At 41.6% G+C, this 17,764-nt stretch overlaps 1 protein-coding gene across 1 annotated transcript in view; it reads right to left on the reverse strand.

Annotated features, from left to right (window-relative positions):
* The window catches only part of IRF4 (interferon regulatory factor 4), a 31,744-nt gene extending 14,487 nt beyond the window's left edge, over positions 1 to 17,257 (reverse strand). The window contains exons 1-2 of the mRNA XM_066578932.1: positions 17,252 to 17,257; positions 6,891 to 7,119 (exon numbers count right to left, since the gene is read on the reverse strand). Of these exons, the coding sequence (XP_066435029.1) occupies positions 6,891 to 7,091 (201 nt within the window). The 5' untranslated portion in view covers positions 7,092 to 7,119; positions 17,252 to 17,257. The remainder of the gene's footprint in view (positions 1 to 6,890; positions 7,120 to 17,251) is intronic.
* Positions 17,258 to 17,764: the final 507 nt, after the last annotated feature.

A 17,764-nucleotide genomic window follows, 5' to 3' on the forward strand; every position in this document is an offset into this window, starting at 1 on the left:
TTATACCGGTAGATAATGGTACTGTACATGAAGAACCAGGAAGAAGTGGCGTAACTATAATGGGTGCAGAGGATGCAGTCGCACCCGGGCCCTGGAGGCTTAGGGGTCTCTTCCTCATATAAGGATACTACGATTATGAATGAAGAATTATAGTTGGGTGGTTTAAGGATGGTTTCCCATCTACGTTGGAACCTCCAGTGGCAGATCTATCATAGATCCATCACAAAATACCAGAAGGAAAAGCGCTGCATGTAGCGCTTGTTCTTCCGGGTAAAAGCTGGGCAGCTGAGCGAATGGACCCCGTTATGGTCAATTAGGTCCGTTTGCCGCATTTTATTTCCGTCACAAGACAGATCCGTTCAGCCAGGTGATTCCCCTTTCCCCGAATGGAGCGGGAAACCAGAACTCCTGCCTCAGATGTTAAAGCAGCCGTACTATGTGTGTTTCTTCCATTTATGTATTACAAATGTAACAGAGAATGGCTACCATTAGAGTTTCTGGACTTGTAGAACTCATACAAGCCCTATTATATAGTGATATATGAGTCTTGGATATATCCCTATTTAGCGCAGGTGTAAGGCCCATAGAGAGGAGAGAGATGGCAGCGGAAACGGTGATACAACTGACGTCGCGGATTTGAATTCCACAATGCATGTCAGTTTCTGTGCCGCTTACCCGCGGCAGACTGTCCACAGTCTGTGGATGAGATTTTTGCAAATCTCGTACACTTTGTTGCTTAGTCTCGGGCTTAACCCTTTCCAATCCACTGTCTGACGTCTTCCTTCCAACATTTTGATTGACGCTTGTACAGCTCCAATGTCAAAAGACGTCCGACTGGGTATTCTTACTGTCTATTGCCAGCTACTCCGCTGTCGCAGCCTCTCTGGCGCATACACACTGGCTTTAGCCAGCAAATGGCACCATTGTATAACCGCAAAAAGAGAGAGCCTTTTAGGAAACCCTGAATCTAAAACTAGATTGGAAAGGGTTAAGAATGCATGCTGAATTTCCACGTTTTTTTTCCAAACTTGCACGGACATTCTGTGTCAATTCCGCTCCGCATTAACCCAGCCGAAGACATTATACAAAATAAAAGACAAACAGAAGAAACGTTGGCCAATTTGGGTAATTACCCCAGGAGCGCTGGCTTTGTTGATTATCCTTTAGCACTCTGAGGGTGGTTTCACACGGGCGAGAAAATCATGCGCTTTTCACGTGATGCCAAGGGTCAGTAAAAAAGCAGATTATGATACCAATGATTTACAAGGGTTTCCTTCACATTTGCGATGTTTTAACTGATGTGATGTTGAGAGAACAAACAATCGCAGCATGTTCTATCTTTCTTAAAATTTTCGTAAAATTTGAGAGCTCTACTCGAGTAACGAACCCCATTGACTGCAATGGGAGACTTGAGCACTTTTGTATGTGGGACGCTGGATGTCGAGCTTTTTTTTTCTTCTAGTCTCTCTCTTTCTCTCTCCCCTGCCTACCAGACAAAAAATTTGCCATTGACGCACGCTGCGTCGCGGCGGGGAGGGGCCAAAACAGGCATGTCACAGCGGGGAGGAGCCAAAAACTGGGGCGGGGTCGAACACGGCTTGAGGCTCGTTCGAGTAAGGAGCACCATCAAGTACGCTAATACTCGAACAAGCATCAAGCTCGACAGAGTACGTTCGCTCAACTCTGGTTCTTAATAACTTTCACTAACTGGGTCAAAAAGTACAAGGTACATTGTGTGCACCAACTTTATTTGGATTTGGACACTTTTTGCTTCCACCTTGACAGCTTTAACACGTGTCTATATCATTATGGGGCATATTTACTTCGGCCGGTGTTTTCAGTTTAAGTAAAGTTGGAGCTGGAGCGATTTGCGACAAAAGTATTAAGAGAAGTGAGAAGTTAATTCATTTGTCACACCTACAAGGGTGAATATGCACCTAATCTTAGATATAGGCTAAGGCTAATTTCACACAGTCAAGCGTGATATCCAGCTGCGAAACTCAGCCCGATATCGTACTCGGGAATGTGTGATGTCCCAGCGGATGCGAGGCGTTTTTGTGTCAAAAACACCTATCACTTCAGTACAGCTGCGATTCTCTGATGCGGCTTTCAGCATCGGCAAGTGTTTCTAATCATTTTCAATGGGAAACCTCACATCACACACGTGTGCTCCTTGCACGCTGTGCTATATGTTTTCCGACCCCATTGAAAACAATGGGCGAGGCATTATGAGTAGTGATGAGCCGGGGGGCGGCGGGGAGGAACGAGGGGGGGGGGGTTCTCTCTCTCCTCCCCCCCCCCCCCCACTCTCCCATGCTCACTCCCACAACTCACCGCTCACCCCCGCCAGCCCCCGAATCTTTTGAGACGAGCGGACAATACTCGCTCGAGTATTTTGCCTTAGCGAGTACACTCGCTCATCTCTAATTACAAGGGAAAGCCCAAAGATAGGACACGCCACGATGCAGTGTGGGAGAAAAATCAGTCATGTATATGACCCCATTTTCTTGAATGGGGTTCATATTCGCGCAAGATTTGTGGGTCTCGCAACGCACAAATCTCAAGCGATTTTCTTGGCCATGTGAACGCGGCCTAACTGTGAGGTTGCATAGATTTCATCTATAATTTACACCAGATTCGGGCATAAATTAAAGTAAGTGTCACAGATCTCCAGTAGCCAGGCCTCTAATGCTAAGCCCCATTCAAGGCTAGTGTTAACTCACAAAAAGTTCCAATTTTGTCATTTGCTACTTTTATACTCTAGAATTCTGGTGCAACTTGGCTCGTGAATTCCCCCATGTGGTTAGAGCATATGTGACCCAAATATGTGAGGAAAGGTAAGGGTAGATCCATCTGTATCCCACTGTAAAATGGCATAGGGAAGAGAAAAATCTGTAATGTCTACGAAGTTTTGCCAACTTTGCCATACCATGTTTTGATATGCACTATTGCATTTGGGTATTATTTAAATATCTCCCCCTCTCTTCTTGCTCACATGCGTCACGTTGTTCACTTTTTCTGAGCTATTCTAAAAAATAACACTTCATTTTTTGTTGTTAATTATCATTTCTTAATAACCATTTTTTCCAGTAAAGATAGGTTTAAACTGGAAGAAATGTCAAACATACAGGAAGAAGCACCACAAGATGCATTTCTCCGCAGTCTCTTCTGCATCTGATAAGTATGCTGCACGTTCTAAGGTACGGCGTCGTGTTTATAGTAAAATGAGAAAGCCCTCTGCTGGAAAATGAGTCACCAAAAAGTTTACTGTAGAATGACAATCACTGGCAAATCAGAAGTGTGGGAGGGGGGAGGAAAAAAGGGCTTTTATAATAAAGACAAATTATAGGACTGGGTGTCATTAGGTTATTTGGGGACAATTTTTATAGTACTTCTGCCAATAGTACTCGCAACTGTAACTGTGGGCCACAATGGTCATTTATATATTAATTACATCGAGTTTTAACGTCTCAACTGAATCTATGGCTGATATTACTGCACTGAGATCGCTGCTCACTTTGAGTCTCATTTATACTTAGAAAGACACAAACCACGAATGCAGCAGGTAGATACAAGCCTGAACAATACTGGAAAAGTTGTAGTTAGAACATCAACAGCTGCATCTAAGGCATCTCATCCAAGCAACCAGTTACCCTGTTCTGTACTGATGAGGGGCAAGAACCCTCAAATAGTCTGCTTGCAGATGGGCTGCTCTTCCCTTTGCAGGAGTCTCTGGTTTGACAGACTTGAGCTAGTTTGCATACTTTTTCCCATAATTCTCCATACACCCACGTGGTCTCTTCAATGAGAACTAATACCTGTTCTGCCGCTGTCAGTATACTTATGAATTAAAGAGGTATTCCGGAAACTGGGCAAAATGTTCAAAATTACCTTAACACGTCCATTTACTGCTATTATTCCAAATGTTCATCTAAATTAGGGGTGTCCAACCTATTGCCTGCCGGCATGTGGCCCAGACTAGCTATGAATTTAGCCCACAGGGGCAGGCTGGCCATTTAGTGCACTGGAAAAATTCCCGGTGGGCTCACTGCTCTGTTGACCTACTACTACTGTGTGTGACTATAAACTAACAGAGTACAGACAATGGCACATAAGGGGCAGGAGCCCAGGGGTGGCCACTTACAGTTCAGCCCCTGCTGTTGCTGCTCCAAGTTGTAGGAGAGTCACTGTGGAGAGGAGAGCCAATAGGGGGCCATACTGGCTGAGTCTAAACCAGTGAGCCCCCTTATTGATCCAACGCTCTTGGACTGCAGCTAGGTCCATGCCCAGTGCCCAGCAGCTGTGGTGTAAGTGAGTCTGTGTGAGTTAATGAGTGGGCAGCCCAGTAGTTAGTAGGCTAACCAGGTCAGACATCCCTGCTGAATTCATTTAGAAGTCATCAGGTCAGTGCTGCCCGCCTCTGTGTCTTAGGTGGGAATCATTTGATTACTTGAACCCTAACTGTACATTCACAAGGCAGAATTTTCGCATGTGCGAATTTTGACTTTAAAAACGCCAACAAAATCTGTAGCTTTCTGTTGCAGTTTTTGGTGTGGATCCGCACAAAAATTCAGCCCTGTCAATGAGTAATATGTGTCTGTGGAATTCCAACTCATTTTATTAGTGTCTGTGTATTTAATCTGTGGCCAAAACAACTCTTCTTCTTCCAATGTGGCCCAGAGACACCAAAAGATTAGACACCCCTGATCTAAATCATCCAGCTGAACTTTTTTTTGTTGACCTTCACCACTGCTGCGTTCCAGCCAGCTTCAGATTTCCACAATATTATTTGAAAAGGCCGCCAGGGAGTGCAAGAACTGCATCTCCCACAATGCCCCACTGCCAGTTATAGAGGAGTGCACATTCAAAACTGTACAAACTGTGTCATCATTACAGAATTTGAAGGCACTGAGCATGCCCGACCAGTAAAACAGCAGAGCGTACAGGACGTAACCACTGGATACCAACAGAGAACTAAGCAGGGGAGAAGACTACAGGTAAAGTCTTATCTCTGCAGCTTTCTAAAACAAGTTCTAACATTATATTGCAATATTGTTGTTGTCATGCAACTAGCATTCTGGAAACCTGTCCTCTCTATCAGAGTACCTCCACCCTTCAGCCAATCCAAAAGTTGGGCTGATCAGCCACTGAGGATGAAGATCAGTGGACCAAGCATGGGAGCCTTAGTATGACCAATGAGAGAGCAGTGTATGCTATATAAACCTGTGCTGCTCTGCAAAGCTGACCTATGAGGACTTTACATGGGACGACTTGTCGGACGCAGGTGCCCAACTAGGCATCCCAACAATAATCATTCCTGTGCTTTTACACAGGAGCAACAATCACCCAGTGAATGAAGGTTGAGCAGTCCAGGGATTGTTCCGGCCCACCCACCTCCATTAAGAATAAACAGGCAACCATTCACAGATGAATGACTGCCTGTTTACATGGCCGATCCAGCATTCTGTTTTCTGCATGGAGAGAGTGAACAACGAACGAGAGGCAACCAAATTCTCATTCGTCATTCAGTCGGGGCATGCATTTACATTGAACGATAATCGCTTAGTTCCCTCTGGATGCTGGAATCTGGACAATTTATTGGCCCGTGTAAAAGGACCCATATTGTGGTTTCTTTGTGTGTTCCACTTCTTGACCTGTTTGTCCTTAAAGTCTGACCGGATCCTGAATACCGATTTCCTGTTCTGTGCTTGTTCCTGTATCTAATACCCCCTTCTGTTCTCTTATCCTGACCTGATGCGACTGCCTAAATTCTGACCTCGGCTTGCATGTCTGACTACCTGTTTACCTGCCTGTAACTTATAGTCCTCTTGGTTTTGACCCGGTTCTGTACCTGACTCTGTTTCTAGTATATCCTTTGCCTCTATCATTCTTCTCTGACTTCTCAATACTAACCCCTGGCTTATTCGACCTTGTTGGGGATGCAACCTAGAGATCGTAGGAGCTACAGACAATATCTTGCTTGGGGGAAGTTACAGAGTGAATACCTGTGGTCCCTAGGAGCAACTATCCAAAGTAACCAGCGCAAAACCTGGTTTTGGGCATGTGTTTCCTCACCCGAGCACTGCAGCCTTTTCAAAAAGTTGATCCGCGGGGTTCCCGATTGGCAGATCCCCACCAATCAGATATTGATGACCTATCCTGAGGCAGGATAGAGAAAGTATGCTGAGATGAGTCATCGCTGTAAATCTTCATGGTACTTCGGGCAAGATATTGAGTACAAGGGTTAAGAGCTGCCTTGCACTCATAACCCTTGTGAGCAGTAAGAAAGGGCGCCCTGTGAGGAGCATTGACACGAGAGAGAAAAAGGTGAGCAGCTACATCTAGAGAGATGGAGCATCAGTATTTGGTCAGGAGAGCACTTCAACAAGTAAGTCCTACAGTATGCAGGGATAGATGAGCAGGAGGTTTTTTTTGTATTTATTGATGCACTGAATTTTTTTTTTGTCACTCAAGACATTTTTGCACTGTGCCCACCAAGGTGTTAAAATGGCCTTGTATGAGCCCTTTATTTTGTATCTCTATATTATTAAGGGTCTTACTTTCTATATAAAATACATAGGGATCTAATGCTCCCTCATTTAGAGAGACATACGGTATGACTCATTGTATGGTTTTTGGTATTTTTCACAATGTTGGACAGGTTACCCCTGAAGTCGAATTTGTTTTCACAGTCCATATTTCAGATGATATGTGAGAGGATTCAATGAAATACTATATTAAAAAAAGGGAATTTACTTGTATGCAAATGATTTCACTAGAAAAATGCATAAGTGATGATCGGCTTATAATTGTCATACATCATGTGTCACAACTTAGTCATTTTCTGTGGGTGTGAATATTTCATTTTCAGATTGATCTAGACATTTTACCTTAAAGAGGGCCGCATCTTCTTCTCTGTTGTAATCCTGTTTCCCAGCATGTTTCCATGGAATGCGAAAGATGGTCCGATCGTCATTCTCCCATATTAAACCGGGATACTTCCCGCTGTCAATCTGGTCGATCAGCCACTGCCTTAGCTTGCCATTTCCACAGCTAATTGGTGTCATTACACTCTCTTCGTCTTGGTGCATACCAATTATACCCGCCTTTTTTCTTGCACTACGATGAATTAAAGAATGGTCAAACAAAAAACTATTAGGAATTAAAACTAATAATGATTTATTGTTTGTTACTGTGTTGTTAGAAAGACCTATTAGTCAAGAAGAAACTCACAACCTGTCACTCAATTTTGCACTGAATGGCCAATTTATATTTAAAAGTATTCTATTAGACAGCCAATATCCAATTAGACATAAGCGTGTACAGTATATATTAAGCATGTAAACCCATATAATTGAGTACACATCCACCAGGACCGGCCCAGGGCCTGGACTACAGAAATACACACCGCTGTCAGTTTTGTGTAAAGGGGGTACAAATGGGGAAGGAGTGGGGAGTCTCTAGGCATATCTATCCCTACTTAACCTAACATGGGGAATGCTCATTATAGGCTGAGTGCTTCCTGACTCATCCAAATATGAAATCTTTGTGAAGTCTGAATCTGCACCCACGGCTGCCAAATGGCACAAAAACCGGAGAAGGAGTTTTCTTCATCATCTCTCATTTCCTCATCTCTCATGAGGGAGTTCAGGGTTTCCACCCATGACGTCCTAGAGGGAGCAGTCGTGGTACACCACAACCTGGGAATAATTTGCCTAGATGCCAGGACAAAGAAGCGGAACAGACCCTTTTTTGTTTTTAGAGCCGCCTCAGGGGTAAAGTCAACAGGCAGACCACAGGTGAGATTATAGAGAGACATAATATCTCTCCAAAGACTGGCTACTGGGGAACATTCCCACTGTATGTGATGTATGTTGCCCACCTCCAACATAGGGGTGAAAGCTGACTATACATTTTATGTAGTTTATGTAGAATTCCTAGTTAAGCGTTCCAGTGGAGAGGAGAGGAGATAGCCACACATGAGTGTTACACGGCTCCCATAAACACTGTACAATAGAGGAGCCACATAGATATTCTGTGGATATGCCATAATTGTTTCATATAAGAATACCTCTTTAACTGAGCAATCTAATGCACTGTGTTATGCTTAGTGCAACAACTGAGGTAGACCTGCATGACACAGGGATTCAAAATAGACCAAAGAGAGAATACCAGTCATGGTCCCCACTAGGCATAATACCATAACAGTTGCCTGGATTAAGCCTCCTAAAGTAGAGCTCATGTAGACCTTCAGTTCTCTCCTATGACTGTACCAACTTGATGGTTGGAGCTGAGTAGTCATAATGCTCATTTGGTGCCAAGTGTATCACAGGGTGCGTGGAATTACATTGTTGTCCGATGAATAGCACAAACACATTGCATGTCACCTGTTTATTGCAGCATTACTCACAGCTTTAGGCTACCTACACACCAGCAAGTGCGATATCGGGTCAAGAAACTCGGCCCAATATGGAGCTCACCAAGATATGTTTTTTTACGCAAAAACACCTCCCATTTAATGGAGATGCACAAATGCAAGTGTGATTGGAGTTTTTCAAGTTTTATTGATAATGCCAGCTAAGAAACACGTTTGAAGCAACACGGTACTTCTTCTACAGTATTGCTGGTTACACATGATATCAGTAGCAGGGCTGGGGCTGAATGCTGGTGCCCAGTCCTGCTACTGATAGCATGTGTCACCAGCAATACTGAAGAGAAAGTAGTGTGTTGCTTTAAAACTTTTAGCTGGCATTATTAATAAAACTTGAAAAACTCTAATGATAACACTTGTGTATGTGCATGTCCATTAAAGGGTTGCTCTTTATTCCCAGCCTTTTTGGTCAAGACCATTGTGTGCATTCATACGTCTACCTACAAGTTGAACATTTCTTGGATTGGCTGCACCTGGCACTCCATACACATACCTCTAACGTCACTTCAACACTAGGTTACCCAAATAGGACAAAGAAGAACATCTTCACTGCACCGGACCCCCACTGAGGTCGCTCCACTCCTCTGTCTGCACCCTATTCTGTTACAGAATACCATGTCCCCAGATCACCCCTTTAAGTAAAGAATTATTTAAACTTTATTAAACTCTTATTTCGTCCATGTGGGCAATTAACTTTCTGTGTGGGCAATTTTTTGGTCATTTCTCTGGCCGCCAAAATTGTATTGCTTTGACATTGTTGCTTGTGGTTAGTGAAAATTAGGGAACTGTACCTTCTGCATAGGGTTAAAAAGAACACAGATACTGTTGTATGGGAGTTATAAAGAACCTGAAACTTCTAAACCACTATACCCCTAAATGTTTTTCCCACTTGAGAACCTGCTCTATTAGACACTTATTTGTTAAGTCTCTGTAGAGAACAGTTCGCATTGCTTCTATATTATTTAATATGATTGGGCTCCATCTAATACTCCAGAGGTCCATATAATATCTTAAGCAGATCATTAAGAAAGTGTAATATTTTCTGAGCAATGTACTGCAGAAGTAATAGTTTGCATGAGAGATCATAGTAAGCATAATATATTTATAGTGTTACACAGTTCCTTGAAAGTAGGAACCTGTGAGACTGTGGTTAGAAGCGTTGGGGCCTTGGATGTTACAGACTAAAACTAAAAAAAGTTACCAAAAATTCTTTAAAAAATATGTTTAGCATAAAAACATAATTAATACAATAGGCCATTTTCTGCTGACTCATTTCCTTTAAAACTTAGATTCAAGTACTCTGAGTAGTCAAGGAGTTAAGTTCTACCTGAGAACCTGGCAGATGGAAGGTCTGAAAGGCCTTCATCTGAAAAAGGCATATAGGAAGCTATGAACACAGAAACATGCTTACCTCCTCACTTATAAGTTTTGGCAGCATCTCCTTTCAAAATACAGGATTCATTGTAGTAGTTACTGCTGCTGAGAGCTACTTAAAGCAAACAAAAGAGCGAGTGTGGAATCTTGCGAAGTATGGTTGATTTCAAGTGGAAGTTGTTTTAAGTGTGTGTGACTTAAAATAAGATGGAATCTCCGCTTATTTTTATATCAAGTCTCATTTGTCTTATAGCTTATATATTGTTGCTCTATTTGCCTTTCCTAGAGCTTAAGATATTTTGCTGAGGGGGCACATTGGGGGATGACATTGTTTTAGACCCACATTTAGTTTGGTAGTATGTTCAATGCCCAGTGCTTTGCAAAGGTGATTAATTAAGGGTAGGGTTACCTAAGGTGTGATACATTCCATCTATTGAACTGTCTATGTCCTTTCCAAACAGATGATTCATTGGTGTAGCTACTGCTGCGGAGAGCTACTTAAAACAAACAAAAGAGCGAGTGTGGAAGCTTGCAAGTTAGGGTTGATTTCAAGTGTGGTTGTTTTAAGTGTGTATAACTTAAATCGGGTGACTTTTGTTTCAGGGGACTGTAGAAGGCAATGACATATCTATTTTCTGTTATTTTTCATATAAATTACTTGATTACTTGATTTGTATTTTTATCACTCCCATTTAAAATGTGCTCCATGATTGATAATGATATCCAGTATACATCTTGTGCCATGTATGAGGTCCCGTAACAGCCATTCGAGGAGGCATACTGCTATATGAAATGTGAGCATGTTGTATGTTTGGAAGCCCAGATCCTGGATCTAAATGCGCAATTTGCAACACTAAGATCCACTGACAACATGGAAAGGAGTTTGCTGCTCATTGAATGGACAATCCCTGCGGTAGATGTGGGGGTGGATGGTAGCATCGGAGTTCAGAATAATTAGGCAAGAACTGGAAGTGAAAAGAGAAAAGAACTCCTGCACTCAGAGTGCCCCAGACGTGAAACAGCACCAAAGTAAGATCAATCATTGACTAAGTGGCTAAGGATGGTTGGAGAACCAGAACTAATAAATAAATAGTGGAAACTTGATGAATATATAAATAGTGTTCTTTTTAGATAGAGACAAAGCGCAACGCGTTTCGGAGCCTGTATGCTCCTTTCTCAAGCACAATTTAGCATAAACTTGTAATGCTGGTTACGGAGCGGTGCAGATGGGTCCTGGTAGTGGAGGACTCAATTTTTAGTGGGAAAGAAAGGGCAATCTGCCACAAAGACCAGGATCGTTGAACAGTGTGTTGTCTTCTTGGTGCTCGAGTTCAACACATCACGGATTGGGTTCACAGATTACTTGGAGGAGCTGGTGAGGACCCAGAGGTACAAATTGACACCAATGAAAAGGTAGAGGAAGATGGAAGGTCCTTATAAATGATTTCAGGGAACTAGGATGTAAGCTTAGGGCAAGGACCTCCAAAATAGTATTTTCTGAAATACTACTTGTACCATGTGCCAACTAGAAAGGCAGCAGGAGATTACGGAGGTAAACAAGTGACTCCAGAGTTGGTGTAGTAAGGAGAGATTTGGGTTTTTGGAGAACTGGGTCAACTTTGCTGTGGTCTATTCTACCGTAGAGATAGGCTGCATCTCAATGGGGAGCATGTAGCTGTGTTGGGGGAGAACTTAGCTAGAAGTGTTTAAACTAGGGATGGGGGAGGGCAACCAGAGTGATAGAGGGGAAGATAGTGTAGACAGTGATCTGGGACTATGTAATGAAAATGGGGGGGTAGCGATGGAAGGGGTCAGTACAGTTAGAACTGGCAGAACAGTTTAGAGGGATACACTTAAAAAATAACCAAAGACTTCTGCACAGTATGAGGACTAATGCTAGAAGTCTGACTAATAAGATTGATGAACTGAAAGTAACAATGTCTGAGGAAAACTATGACATAGTAGGAATAACTAAGACCTGGTTGGATGAAAGCTGTGACTGGGCGGTGAATAGGGTTATACTTTGTTCAGAAGGGATCGTAAAAAGGACAAGGCAAAGGAGTTTGTCTTTATGTAAAGTCCTGTTTAAAGCCCACAATACGTGAAGATATATGGGAGGGAGATAAACATGTGGAGTCTCTATGGGTGAAAATACATGGAGGGAAAAAACTATTTTAAAATTCTCATAGGGGTTTTCCATAGACCACCAAATATGTCAGAAGCCACTGAAAATCTATTACTAAAGCAAATAGCTGAAACGGCAAATCACAATGAGGTAATTATTATGGGGGATTTTAACTATCCGGATATAAACTGGGAAGCCAAAACCAACAGATCTCATAATGGAAACTATAAGTCTAACTTCTATTGTGGGTAAAATTTTGAGGCGTTTTTAAGAAATAATATCCTTAAGTACTTCAATAAGCATGGGTTTATGAGGGATTGCTCCTGCTAAACCAATCTGATCAGTTTCTACAAGGAGGTAAGTTCTACACTGGACCAGGGAGAGTCATTGAGTCTTGTATATCTTGATACTAAGCCACATAAAGGGTTGGTATATAACATAAGAATGCTTAGTATGGGCAAGAATGTTTGTAAGTGGGTAAGTTACCATTTTAGTGATAGAAAGCAAAGGGTGGTTATTAATGGTACATACTCTGATTGGGTCACAGTTATTAGTGGGATACCACAGGGGGCAGTATTGGGCCCTATTCTTTTTTATTTATTTATTAACAATGTAGTGGAGGAATTGTACAGTAAGATATCAAAATATGCAGATGATACAAAACTATGTAAAGTAATTAACACAAGAGAGGACAGTATATGGTTACAAATGGATCTGGATAAGTTGTGGGTTTGGGCAGAAAAGTGGCAAATGAGGTTTAACACAGATAATTGTAAGGTTATGTTATTTATACCCAGGACTGTGAATGTAACAAGGAGGTGCTCTCTACATCTAGAGTAAAGAAGGTTCCTACACCAACATAGAAGGGGGTTCTTTACTGTAAGAGCAGTGAGACTATGGAACTCCCTACCTGAAGACATGGTGATGGCGTAATCAATAGCAGAGTTTAAGAGGGGCCTGGACGTCCTTCTTGAGTGATACAATATTACATGTCATAGTCACTAATTACTTCAGAAAGGGTCAGTGATCCGGGGGGTTATTCTGATTGCCTGATTGGGGTTGGGGAGGAATTTTTTCTCCCTTAAATGAGAAAGAATGGCTTCGACCTAATTGGGGTGCTTTTTGCCTTCCTCTGGATCAACATAATAGGCTGAACTAGATGTACATATGTCTTTTTTCAGCCTTACACACTATGTTACCATATTACTATGTCTCACCAGGGGCATAACTATAGGGGGTGCAGGGGATGCAGTTGCACCTAGGCCCAGGAGCCTTAGGGGGCCCATAAGGCCTCTCTTCTTCATATAAGGAGCCCAGTACTATGAATAAAGCATTATAGTTGGGGGCCCTGTTACAGGTTTTGCATTGGGACCCAGAAGCTTCAAGTTATGCCTCTGTGCAGCATGGTTAGGTATGGGTACGGGTACAGATGCAGATAGAGGGGGAGCCCCAGCTCACCTTTTGCATCAGGGCCCCTGAGCCTTTAGTTACGCCCCTGTGTCTCATATTGTGCTGCTACATCATCTCACTTGTGTGGTGACGTCACCAACCCTCCCCAGCTAAATCTGGTCTTGTTGAAAAAAGGATATTTTCCATGAAAATATGGATAGGTCAGAAAAGGTGAGAGTATGGCCAACTCAATCTACCTTCTTCACCTGAACATTTAACATTTAAGCCTTCGCATAATGAGCATTAAAAAACAGAAGTTAAAAAAAAACTGATGGAAAACAGCAAAAACATAGCAATCTTGAAAATTGTTAAGCATATTGTACATATACCCAGGGTGATGGAAAGCATCGTTACGCTCCTCTCTAGAGATTCAGACGGCTTTTGTTTTTCTGTATAGAAATGCTTCACACATCACTGCTGCTGCACTGGGATTAATGATGCATAAAGAACCTATACTATGTACAGTACAAAACTGGCAGAGTACAAGACAAACAGCAAAAACATTCTAAAAAACTATGAATAGGTACGTGCTGTATGTTCTGCATGTGTTGTTTAGAAGTCAGAAAGGGCTACATAGTGAATTAAAGGATACCATGGACACATTTGGGAAAACAAAAAATTCCTCTTAAATGCATATATTTGGGCTGATGATTATTTTTGCAGTAGAGTTTAATTGCAAATTTTGAACATTTGTCTTCTGCAGATTCTGCATATCACTATATATAAAAACTGCAGTCTAAGTCTTAATAGGAGATCTGTTAGTGAGGATGGAGAGAGGGAACTTTACACCAAATAATCACTTTTACACAGGAGCCATAGTCGTTCAGTGAATCTAGGCAGAGCATGTCGGAGATCTCTTCCAGCCAAGAGCCTACATTCACTACCATTCATAGATGAACGACCTGCTTATAGTGAGCTGAAACGAAACGGCTAGCGACTACTGAACAACGTCTCGCTCATATCCTGTTGGGTGCATTGTTTACATGGGCCAACAGTCACCCGTAAAAGTAACCTTTGACTGCAGTTTCTATAGAAAGTGATATGTAGAAGCTGCAGAAGACTGCAAAATTTTTTAATGTAACCCTTTTGCTTAAAAAAAAAATCACTATCAGCACAAAACGAATGCATTTAAATGAAAAAAATGTGTTCCCCCCCCCAAAGGTGTCCATTGTCTTTAAATGTATAAGGTATGTAGGCAGGTTTTATAGAATACAGGATTTATCCCTCAATAAACAATGCAGCCACTGAAATATTAATTCTTTACATCAAATTGGAACACATTACTGTTCATCATAAGGATTTTCCATCCACACCTAAGAGCTAATTTACCCCTACAAAAAAGACTCTGAAAATGCAAATGAGATTAAAATATATCACTTCAGTCACTCCTCCTTATGCAAATGACAATGTGACCACTCCCCCACTTCTTAAACTAAGATCTTTTTCTCCACCCTTAAAAGTTTCCAGGGTTAGAAAAACATGGCTGATTTCTTACAAACACAGCTCCACCCTTGTCCATAAGATTATGTGTGGTATTGCAGCTCAGCTCCATTGAAGCAAATGGGAGCTGAGCTGCAATACCAGATACAACCCACAGACAAGGGTGGCTCTGCGTTTGGAAGAAAGCAGCCATGTTTTCCTAACCCTGGACAACCCCTTTAAACGGGGCATGTAAGTTCGTGTCTCGCTCGCTGTGGTTTAAATGCAGACAATTGCGCCCTGTAATTCTTTCTCTGCAAAACTTTTTTTTTGCAGTGTTTTTTTTTTTATAGCCAGGAAAAAAATTCCATGAATTTCCTGCATTTATTTACAAGATTTTGGGGATAGCAGGTTTTATTTTAGGCACACGTGCATTTTTTTCAGTCTTTTTTTTACCTATGGAGAAGTTTATGAAAAAAAACACCAAACTTAGCGCATATGGTCTTTGGAAAAAGAAATGTCATGGACCCAAAAATGCAGCACAACGAGGAAGGATGCAGAGAAAGAACAATGTTTCTACTGCATTCCATAACGTCCTATTGTCCTAAAGCTGCTATCTGCCTGCAGCACTTTTTGCAGCAAAAAAATGAAAAACCAGTAAAAGAACACCAGGAAAAATTCTCCTAAAAGAAACCATCAACTTCTCCAGAAGTCAGTAAGTGGACCTTATTGGACAAAGCCCAGGCTCTATGTACAATGTATGTTTTTATTTAGTCCTCAATGATGATTTCAGAGACTGCAGGTGTAAAGAGAAGAGTCCTTCCTTAGAAGAGCTCTGCTACTGATTAGGAAGTCTTACCTACCTCCATTAAGAGAGTCTGCCAGTTCCAACATGCTGTCCAAACTGCAGACATCATGTTGTAGAGAAGGAGGAGCAGAGCAGATTGATATATAGTTTTATGGGGAAAGAATTAGTATAACTTATGAACTGAACAGTCCAATGGGCGGAGCCAGCAGTGATTGGCAGCTACTCCTGTATATGCACTCATACACAGATACCGTCATTCACTGATTGGACTGCTCAGCTCAGAAGTTACACTGAATCTTTCCCCATAAAACTATACATCAATCTGCTCAGCTCCTCCTGCTTTATAACATGATGCCCGTATATTGGAAATGAGCTGACAGATTTCCTTTAAGTCACTTTATTGATAGCACTAGATACCATGCAGTGTATTGTATGGTGAGTAACTAAAGTTATCAAGTTGCACTTTCATTCTATTTCGGTCTGGAATTATCTAACCTATAAATAACAATATGGCTTTACCATTTTTTTTGGGGGGGGGGGGGGGACTCGAAAATTACTTGTACGTTATGATGTTTTGATTTGATCATGTTTGGTAACAAATGCTATAAATAATATAATATATTTAAAATCAACTAAAAAGTTGTAAAAAGTATCTGACATATTAGAGGAGGGACACCACATACTACAACAGGTCAATATTAACATTGGTGCTACTTTAAGCACTTTACATAAATACAACCCAAAATAACCAATTTTAAGCATCCTTAACCACTGAATGCAGCTGTTTTGCAGAACGGCCTCCTTTGGTAGCACAAGTATATTATCTGTTTGAACGGTACAGAATCACAAAGTAATGCTGTTTCTTAGATATTGCCGTTTTGCTAGTGCCTATGGCTCTCTCTTTGTTGGGAGCGGAAGACGCTACTCTGACTATTAGCACTAGGCATGTCGTAGCATTACTAGAACTTGGTACTAGAGACTACCCCATACAACTGGCAATTGAGCCTAAGGGAAAAATCCAAATTACTCAGTCATGTCCGATCCAAAAGTCACTCAGGTGTGCTTTTTTTACTTGTAATACCCAGTAAAGCTCAGACTATGCATTGCATATGAAAGTAACTTCCCAACTACAATAGTCTGGAGAACTCTGATCTAAACGTTAGTCTTCTGAACACTTACTGCATGCATTGTAGCAACCTGTATTAAGTCAGGCACAGATTATGATGCTTGTGACTTCAATTCAACTTCATAAGCAAAATAAGAGTATTAAACGAATGAATCGTAAAAAAGGATACATAATGAAAAGTGACCATATAATGGCCGGCATGTTCAGTACTACCTACCTGCAATGTGTAAGCAAATGGTTGCAGTGGGAAATACTATCACTCATTACATTACAGCTAATCTGCATTATAAATCTACACTGCAAAGAAAAAGGCTAAATCTTAAAAGAAGAAAAAAATAAATTCACTTTCTTAATAAATTAGCCAGGAGAGAATTGGTAGAGCTGTGCATGTTACAGTCATAGGGGAAGAATAAAGTGCGCTACGAAAAAGGCAGAAGTTCAAAATAAGAACGTTCAGGTAGGAAGACGCTAAAGAACGTACAGAGGCAATGATGGGGAGAGAGGGGCTGCATGTCTTACCTCTCCTCCAAGTGAGACGAGTTTAAGAGCTCTTTCTTCAGAAAACTAAGATATTACTACTACTACTCTATGTAAAAAAGGGAACTTCCTTTACGTGAGGAATAAATTACCAAGGGGTGTGTTCTATCGAAGGGATCTAGCGTACAGATACATGTGTACAACTCTTCTATAGAGCCGTCTAGAGCCCTCCAGCGCAGAAATAGTAGAAAGACATGCAAGATGCACAACGGTGGGAAACCCCAGGCTCCTTCTACTAGAACCTGCTACTTACTGTAAAAGTTTCTTCAGGAAAGTTTTTCTCATTCGTCAAGACTTATTTAAAGTGCCAACATCTCGTATAAAACCCACACTAGAAATACAAGCAAAACTTCAGTGACTACAAGGCACGACATTTGAAGGCTTACCGTAATTGACAATGAGTGCAAAAAAATCTAAACTGAGTTTGAGGAGAAGCTTACAGTAAACACACTAATGATGTGTATCCAGGCGGCTGTATATACCTCGTACTGCTGT

This window comes from Eleutherodactylus coqui, chromosome 9 (genome assembly GCF_035609145.1).
Source record: "Eleutherodactylus coqui strain aEleCoq1 chromosome 9, aEleCoq1.hap1, whole genome shotgun sequence".
Classification (NCBI taxonomy): domain Eukaryota; kingdom Metazoa; phylum Chordata; class Amphibia; order Anura; family Eleutherodactylidae; genus Eleutherodactylus; species Eleutherodactylus coqui.